Here is a 10126-nt window from a genome sequence, read left to right on the forward strand (position 1 = left end):
AGATGGTCGAACTACCAACAAGAAGAAAGTTGCTACCTTGCAAATGGGTGTTCCAATACAAGTACGTATCCGACTCAGAGAAACCCAAGTACAAAGCTCGGCTTGTTGTGAAAGGATTCAAACAGGAATACGGGGTCGACTATGACGAGATATTCTCACCAGTAGTCAAGATGACCACCCTCCGACTCCTACTAGGAGTCATGGCGATAGAAGATCTAGAGCTCGAGCAGATGGACGTAAAGATGACATTCCTACTTTGAGATCTGGAAGAGGACATATACATGTCTCAACCGGCAGGCTTCACGACGACGGGGGAGGACAGTCACCTTGTATGCAGACTAAAGAAAAGTCTATATGGCCTCAAACAAGCGCCAAGAATGTGGTACCAGAAGTTCGACTCCCACATAAGGCAGCTTGGATACAACAGATCAGACTTCGACCCATGCATGTATGTTCGACAACTGGCCGACGAGTCTAGGATCTACCTGATCCTTTATGTCGACGACATGTTGATTGCAGGGAGCAATCAAGCAGAGATCGGAAAGCTCAAGCGGAGCCTTCACACAAAATTCGTGATGAAGGAATTCGGACAAGCCCGACACGTACTGGGCATGAGGATAGAGCGAAATCGGACGACCAAAACTCTTCGACTCTCCCAGTCCGACTACATCCGCAAGGTGTTAAAGCACTTCTGACACCACTTCTAGCGTCAATCAGACTATCGGATAGAGACTCTCCTGCAACGGACAAGGAGAGAGAGCTTAATGGAAAGATACCCTACGCATCGGCAGTAGGAAGTATCATGTACGCAATGGTGGTGACTCGACCCGACCTAGCCTATGCCATAGGTCTGGTCGCCCGGTACATGTCAAACCCAGGAAAGAAGCATTGGGAGGGCGTCAAGCACATCCTTAGGTATCTGAAAGGAACAACGGATGCACAACTGACACTCAGTTTGACAACATCAACCGAAGTCAAAGGCTACACCGATTTCGACTATGCTGGAAGCACGAACAATCAGAAATCGACATCAGGCTACATATTCACCTATGGTGGTGGTGCGATATCATGGAGGTTGAAACTACAAGAGTGCACAACTCTGTCTACCAAAGAAGCCGAGTACATAGCAGCAAAAGAAGCAGCAAAGGAAGCGATCTGGCTACATCGACTGTCTGTAGATTTTGGAACTACAAACCGAATAGACCAACCAACGTCGACCATCTATTGCGACTCACAGAGTGCAATACACCTCATCAACAATCCCGTCTACCATGCAAAGACGAACCGCATTGAGTTGCGGTATCATCATATCCGGGAGCTCGTGACCGAGAAGAAACTCGAAGTCCGGAAGATCGACACCCAGGTGAACATCGTCGATTGCCTGATGAAGCCACTCCCAAATCAACGCTTAGGAACGCTAAGGACGAAGATGGGGCTACGACAAGAGACCGAGCAGAAGAAAGCCGAACGAGGAGCAGAAGGTAAGAGCTGACTGACACTCATACTATACGTCTACCGATTCGGCTACTTGCCGACAGACTTGTAACATAAGATCTAGTTAAATTTGTAATCTAGGTTTACGGGGGAGATAACCCCAAGCACTTGTACATGCAAGAAAGAGTAGACCTTTCACAGGGGAGTTTGTTGGCATAAAAGGCCGACTCCTTCCAAATTGTATCCGTCAGTGTGAACTCATTGAATAAGTTAGGGCTTAGTATATAAGAGAATACCTAACATTGTAATGTGTGACAAAGACAAGCAGACGATTGTAATCTCTGAGAGAGAGAAACGCGTTGTGCCGAAATATGAAGCTTTCCATTAAAGCTTGCAACGGTGTAAGTCTATACCTGCCTTCTCTATCTTCTGTGTGTATGTTGTTTGTTGTTCATAACCATAAGATCCAAACACACACTTCCGCATAACTGTCGACATTAACCAACAGGTGGAATAGTCCACCAACTCGATACATTGTAGCGAGTTTGTGCACATAGAAGCACAAACTCGGTACATTGTATCGAGTTAGTCATTGTATCGAGATGAGGCACTAACTCGATACAATGTATCAAGTTGGGGAAAAAAGTGCACATAGTCAATACATTGTATCGAGTTGGTGCACTTTTGCACCCAACTCGATTCAATGTATCGAGTATGCTAGGCTAAAACCTAAGTTCACACATATTCAAACTAAATTCTAGTTTATTTAGTGTATAGATGACTTATTCACCTATAAATCGTCTAATTATGTCCCAAATCATAAAATAAAAGGAGTGTTTAAAACTAAAAAAAGTTGTCCTTTAATGTGTGAAATAGTCATTGTCTACCTCTAAATGACTTGAATTCATCAAATCATTCGTCTATTTTATCTTTTTGGGATATTTTAAGCACAATTGCCCTTGTCCCTTAGAGTAACATAGAAATGTTTCCTGAATTTTTATCCTAGGTTTACAGGTAACAGAACAGAACAATGAAAATAGTGTTAGGTAACAGGTCCCTCCGGATGGGAAGTGAGAAGAAACTGGAAATCATGGAGATAGCCAACACGGAAGGCTAAGTTTGTAAATAGTCGAAAGGTTACATTAGTATATAAGTGCTTAGGGCAATCATGTTAAAAATGTGCATTATTGTAAAGTTACTGTTGACGAGGTTGTTGCCTCTGTAACTGTGAGAGTGAACGAGTGTGAGTGGAAGCGTGTGAGCTCCATAGCCACATGTTGGCGAAGCAGGATCTCGAGGTCGTTGCCTCTGAGATCTCTGATTGTATTCCTTTCTCTCATAATGTTCTGTTTCGGATTTTGTGGACTCCACGTGGTTTTTTCCCAATTCGGGTTTCCACGTTAAAATCTGTGTCATTCTCAGTTTCTGTATTCTGTTTTTCCTTTCCATTAGATTGACTATTATTCTGCACATGTAAAACCGGTTGTGGCCAGCAACGATTTTAACTTCAAATAGTGGGTGCAGTAGGAGGGGAGACATTAGCTGACAAAGACATGACTAACTACAAGTGGGCAATGCAATATGTCGGCTCGAATAAGAATATGGTCCTCTTAACAACTCGTAATAAGGGACATCGAAAACTAGGGAAGGAGTGCCCCTTCAGTTATGGTCGAATCTTAAGATTGGACTACGAGTACCCCAACTCCCAAATTTTAATTCTTTTACTAGATTGCTCAAAGCGAGTTCGAAAAATGTTTGTGTCCGAAGACCGGCTAGTAAAGATTCATGTGGTCCCAAATCTTTCAAGGTGGCCATTTAGACAACCAATAACTTGATAACTACCCTGTGTACATATTGGGCCATGTGTCATTAAAGGCGGCTTCTCCACCTCCCATAAAAGTAGCACACAAACTCGAGGTCTGCTAAGAGGAAAGTGACAAAAAATGACTGAATCAAAGTCCTCGAGTTCAACAGACGATGAAGACGATCGAACAACACTAGGGGCAGAGTTGTCATCCGGTGTGCTTTCCACCAAGCCAAACAAAATTAAAAGAGAGATCATTCATAAAAAGCTCATGCGGGAAGACCAAGTTTTCAACCTCACCATCACTCACATTCATCGCCCACCTGTCGATGAAAAGACTGGATGTCGAAGTGGCAATGGCCGAAAAATAGAGTAGAACTGACTGGTCTTTTTGAAGTTATGCCTTACCGAGTTGAGCATAGACTATGCCAATTGGGTTGTCGATCCTGCTCGGAGTGGCTACGACAAAGAAAATGGTAGAGCCGATTGGTCTGCCCGACTTTTGCCTAGTCAAATTGAGCACGGATTGTGCCGTCTAATTGTGCCATCTGATTAAGGATTCCACTCTAAGTGACTACGACCAAGGGAGAGGGTAAGCCTAATTGAAATGTGGTCTAGTCGGATAGAGTGTGAATTGAAAAAGTGCTTATTCTTCTCACAAAATGTTAATCTATAGTTGTCAATTAGAAGATTTGTCCGACAGAAATCTTGGAAAATCTCTTCAATATGTTTTTAGAAATCTTGAAGTCTTCAATGGTTAGGACAGAGGTGTTGGTGATGGAGCTGAGACAACCGACAATGGAAAACAACCTCAAGCCTTGATACCAAATGTGGGAAATGGTCGTTAGTGAAGGTAGACAGAACCAACATCATCATGTTAAGAGCATCAAGATGATAAACATAAGGCAAGATGAACAATGAGAAACTGAGACAACTTAACAAGATCAACAAGAAAGGACAGAGTCAGAGAGATCTAGAAAGACACACAAATATGTAACTATATTATTCAAAATAAGTTACAATAGAAAGAATGGCGGCATCAACATCATCTACAAACTAGGTTACAAAGTTGGTTATATACTAACCAAACTAGGGCAATTGCCCTTTATGTTATTTACATAAATAACCTATCCTAGTTTGTCTAAATGGGTAAATGTGAATAGGGCCATTATATATACCCGTATTCGACACAAATGACCTTCCATGATTTTGGTATGAAATAGAAAAAGACTTAGAAATCTTATTTTTGTTGAGGATTTTGTTGATTTTTGAATGTTTCAATCATAGTTTCAATTTGGTTTGTTGTAATTTTCATGAAACAATGTAACTTTTTTGAACAAGATTTTGATCTCGATGAAAAAGAGGACTTATCGGGCGTGCTAGTGTTAATGTTTGTGTTAGAGAATGTGACTTTGGGCTTAGACTCTCTCAATGGTGATCTCTTTTTATGAAAGATTGAGCTTCTCATGTGATTTCGTCATGCCTCGTCAAGAGTAATGTACCCGTCTCTGGATATGGTGGCATCCATAACGGCTTTTGCACACATTTCCAGATCCATTGCTTCCGAAGAAACTTAGATCACCACACCTACAATGCACGCAAACCTAGTTCAGATCAGAACCATATGGTTTTGGTTGAGTAGAAGCGGAAGCAACATCAGGTTCAAATTCCGTTGTCGTGAAGATTTTCGTCAACGGTGTGAAAATTGTGTGCAACAAACGAAATCAAGAAGGTGCAATGTGCACGTGAGAAAGGGGTGAAGGCCACACACATATGCTAGCATGTTGTAAATAGGACTGAAATGAGAATCGTAAAAGAAAAGCTAGATGTAAAGTTAAACATCTGCGCGTGTGATGTGCGCTCAATTGTAAATATAAAAATAAGACTAAAGCCTAGTAACATTTAGGTGCATACATAGGGGTGGTAACAATGCTTGAACCTTCCACTCCAAGATAGGAGACAAATATTTTCTTTTCATATTCAGTATTTTGTAGGAAGCAAACATATAAAAACCGTTGTTTTAGCCGATGGTTTAAGGCCATGGTTTTCTCATGGAGAGACCTATAAAAGCCTATAGTTGGGATTGTGTAAGGAGGCTAGTGATGTAAGTAAAAAAGAAACTTTTAATCAAAGATCTGAGTTATCCTAATGGTGATGTATCTTGTCTCGTAAAACTAAAGTGAAGTGTTCAATCTCTATCTCAATCTCTCTCTCTCTTCATCAATCTATCTATCTTCAATACTTTCTCGCATACGCTGCTAAAAACATTGAATCCTTCCGGTCCAGGACCCCGGTGGTCTCGCTTCATTTCGTGAACATGCGAGGATTTCCTCGACACCGTCCCCTTCTTTCTCATCATCAAATCCCTGTATAACAAAGGAAGGGACACACAAATAGGCCCAGGCCATGGTGAAGGAAGAGGCCTTGATCCTAGCCATCGAGATCGTCCCCAATGGCTCCATGAGCTTCTTGCGGACTTCCGCCATCTCAAGTCTCAACATTCCTGACGATGACCCCGGAACCCAACGATCATTGCTGATAATACGGGTGATAATTTTGGTGACATTGCAAGGATGGGCTCAGATTTTTGCCCTGCACTATCTCCATGACCTTCTTCAAGTTGATCTGCTACTACTCCCAATATTGCTACTGTATCAGAATGGCCCTTGTGCGTGAATTAAGGGTTCCTTGAGTTAGAGAAGGTTCCTCCCTTCCTTCTTGATGAAGAGATTAGCGCCGCCGCCGCATGAGTATAAGTACCGATATGATAATAAGCTCACAAAGGAAGACACAAACAAAGGAAAGAAAAAACAAAACAAGAAAAGAAGGGCATGACACTAAAAATGACAAGGGCATTGTGAAGGATTTCAAAAGCTCAAGGGCATGCGACAAAATTTCAAAAAATCGGAGGGTAGAAGAGGAAATTTCTAAAACTCAAGGGCATGCGACAAAATTTCAAAAAACCGGAGGGTAGAAGAGGAAATTTCTAAACCTCAAGGGCAAAAAATAAAATTTTAAAAATATGAGGGGTATAACATAGAATTTCGAAAACGCAAGGGTACAAAAACTCATCACTACTCACACCAAGGAAGAAAAACATATATATATATATGTATGTATGTATGTATGTATGTATGTATGTATGTACATATATACAGGTCCCACATACACCCAAAATCATTATTAAACCTAAACGACTTTTACCAGAGTGGATAAGCCGATTGGTGTGCAATATGCTTACCGAACGAGAAGGTTCATATCAAGCCAACTCCGATCGAAGTTATCTATCATAGAGCAGTAATTCAGTCGAGGGATTTCCGGCCGTGAGAGAAGAGAAGATCGACGAAGTTCTGGTCAACAAGAGTTTTTGGCATGGGCGTGTGGGTTCAACAGGTGTGCCAAGTGTCCCGTAGGCACTGTCCCACAAGCGTGCCAAGTGTTACTCGTATAGGTGTACATGAGGGTTAAGGCGTAATGTGTATTGTGTGTAATGTGTAATATGAATGAGTGTGTGAGGATGAGTATGTGTATGAACATATGCACATTTGTGTGCATGTGTACAAAGGTGAGAAGTGGGTAAGTAATGTAACTCCCTACCTGTCTCATTCTTTATTTGTAACGGTTACCTCTTGTACAATATAAACGTCACTCTTGGGGCATAATGATATAGCTTTTTCCCCTCTCATTTTGGTGTCAATTCTTATTTTCATTCTCCTTCTTTGTATCACTATTGTAACCCCCTTGGGAGGGGGGTGAAGCCTTCTACCCATTAACACTTAATAGAATAGCAAACTTAAGTGGACACGTACTTAACCAAATGGTTACTGTACCAACATGATTTGGATTTAGGCCCTTGACGCATTAAAATTAGGTATAAAATTGGTTCATAATGCTATTCCTATAACACTAAACTAAGGAGAGACAACTCGAAGAAATAGATATCTTTAATTGTAATTACTTCTTTATTTATAAAAGAAAATAGAATTGGGTTCTGTCATGTGTGTATATATCAATTAACATCATATTTCTAATCTAATCTTTTTTTTCTCATTGATTTCTATCATGTTTGTAGATGATATATTGATTTGGGGAAGACAAAGAGTGATAACATGTTCTAGAAAGGACAACTAAGTTTAAGGATTTGGAAATAAGAAGCCATATCCTAGGGATGTGAATCGCAAAGACGAAAAATGGAGAGGATTCATCTACCTTAAGGTGAATATATCATGAAGATGCTTGAGAGCTCCATATGGATGGAGAAAAACCGCTCAATATGACACTAGTAGCATAGCTAATATTGACATTGCTCGAGTAATAAACTGTAAATCCACAACTCCTCAAGGAACCCATCGGTATGAGACATAAACATTGTTGTAATAGTAAATCTTCTTAATATGGAATGTTTGCGAAACAAGATGGTGGTAATAGCTTAACAATGTCTTGTTTCCAATATAAAATATATTTTTATCTTCCATTCATTACATGGTTAGGACCTCCTTATGTTGTTGAATGATGGAATTGAAAAATTATTGTAAACTGTGACTAAAAACATAATACTCTAGTGTAGTAAAATGGCCCAAAAGATAGTTATGATGTGATGATATTAGGTTTAGGGTTTTCATGTATCTTGTGACAAAAAATGCACATTGTTTTATGCTTGCTTTGTAATTGTAGGTGTAGAATAATAGTAACAATTTTAATTCTTCCCAATTTACGCAATCTTCTCTTATAGGTTTTTTAGACACAGAAAGGTTGGTGTAAGTATAGTGGTTAGTATTGTCCTTAATTTAAAATATTATTTCTGTTTCTTTTGAATAATAATATATACTACTAGTTTGAATACAGGAATGGGAAATGGTTCGGTTTCGGCTTAACCGGTTTGGGAGTTTCCAAATTTGAATAGTTTAGGAACCAGTTTAGCCAAGCCAATTAAGCCTTAACCAGTTTGGCCCAAATTGGTTCGGTTTCGGCTTAACCGGTTTGGGAGTTTCCAAACTTGAATAGTTTAGGAACCGGTTTAGCCTAGCCGATTAAGCCTTAACCAGTTTGGCCCAAATTGGTTCGTTCGGCTTGAGCCATCCCAAACCGAGCTCGAATGAGTTAAGGAACCTCAAGCCTAAACCAAATCGCCAAATTGCCAAACGATTTAAAAATTGTTTAACGGTTCGGTTTAGGCTTGAGTTTAACCATTATCGATTCCTATTTGAATCCAAGAAACAAAAGCAAACAAAAACAATGTTAACATGTACAAAAAATTCCATCGCCAGGTTCTTGTTCTTTGTATGAGGATCCACTCGTTTGCATGAGTCTCCGCTTTATGTAATAAATGAATGGAGAGATGAAAAGGAATTCTCTAAAGAGCCCTCTAATGGAGGTGGATTATGTTCATTCTTATACATATTTTCTCTTTCATCATCTTGAATTTCCTTAGTATCATGGGGTACCGAAATATCTCCTAATACAACTAATTTTGTTGAATGTCCTTCAAGCATGGAGCTCCCTTCAAGTCGTTCTGTGTTTAGTCGATATTTCTACACAAATAACCTCATTATATGTTGTAACACAAACATAAACATACACACATATACATACATGCATCCACATATATGTATGCATGATGTGACACATTCACATATAAACATGCATACATACATACATACATGTGATGATTAGATTTGAATTTTTGCAATAGTAATGCAAAAGGTATGTTTTCTTTCTTACCTGCAAATGACTCTTGACTTCATCGTTTGTCAACCCATCTACATCCATTAGTTGTCGAATTAGTTTTGGAGTAGCAACTACCATAAACCCATAAACTGTTTGAGTAATAATTACTTAACTTGTGTATAAAACAAATATAGAATAAAGAATTAGTATGACATATGTATGTGGTATGTATTTGTACACGATTGTGATATGTATCTATACCTTTTGCCCCACCCAAATATTGAAGAGCACGTATGAATCTGCAATGAAGCTCAGGTGACCAACATCGTCGTCGCTTTCTTTTAGATGAATTCCGTCTATTTCTACCGTTGTTTAGTGATAATACTAGTGGTTCACTCTCACTTTTTTTATCAAGTTCCCTATCATCTCCCAAGGATATTGAAGGGCTTAGTCTTTCCTCAACATTATGACTCATCAATTGTCGATGACATAATGATGGTGGATTTCGATCACTTTTAATGTCAAATGATATTGGAGGTTGATCCTTAGATAAGAACGGTAAAAATGATCCTTGGTGTCTATCCGTTGGAAAAACTAGAGAGAATGCTCCGCCATGTTTATTATTAGAAGATGGTAAAAAGTCTCTTAAATATCGAGAGGTGAGGCCACACTGGTCATTTCTAGGAGCATCCATATTGCACGCTTGTTGTTCTAATGAAATTTCTATTGCATCCTCCTTTTCCAAATTTGAATTCGATGGACATATCTAGAAAAAGAAAAAAGAAAAAGCAATTAACATGCATGAGCTGAGTGTTGAACTCATGGTCATACTGTGTAAACTCATTGTACATTACCCAAATATATTCATTGGTAGTTGTATATAAAACACATTGAAGAGAAAGGTCAATGGGTTAAAATAATATGAACCCTCCAACCTCAATTACAAAAGAAGATCACGAAGGACATGGACAATGGAATTCTTGTATCGTTTTCTCAAGGAAGCAACGCAAATAGAATTTAAAAGACATGGATGAGTAAATGCTTGGCTCTAGTGGGAGTGTGATCATTCAAAATCTTAGAACAATAAATTGACTTGTCTTTAGAAACCTCATCAAGAAATGTCCTATTATTAAGAAATCATTGGAGAACTTCTCGTCTCAATGAGGCTCAAATATTTGTAAGTTTGACTGTTCTAATATATATGTGATGTTTTTATTTTGA

General features: G+C 39.3%; 1 protein-coding gene across 1 annotated transcript; it reads right to left on the reverse strand.

Annotated features, from left to right (window-relative positions):
- Positions 1-8505: 8505 nt before the first annotated feature.
- On the reverse strand, positions 8506-9671 carry LOC147847331 (uncharacterized; the record flags this gene model as incomplete). Its single annotated transcript, XM_087339311.1, has 3 exons — positions 8506-8769; positions 8960-9036; positions 9167-9671. Coding segments are annotated over 3 exons (798 nt in total), but the record flags the coding sequence as incomplete, so codon positions are not given.
- Between the last annotated feature and the right edge of the window lie 455 nt (positions 9672-10126).

The sequence above is a fragment of the Azolla caroliniana genome, unplaced genomic scaffold, assembly GCF_043228905.1.
Source record: "Azolla caroliniana isolate FFs.n. ecotype wild unplaced genomic scaffold, voAzoCaro1.0.p SCAF_1169, whole genome shotgun sequence".
NCBI classification, from domain to species: domain Eukaryota; kingdom Viridiplantae; phylum Streptophyta; class Polypodiopsida; order Salviniales; family Salviniaceae; genus Azolla; species Azolla caroliniana.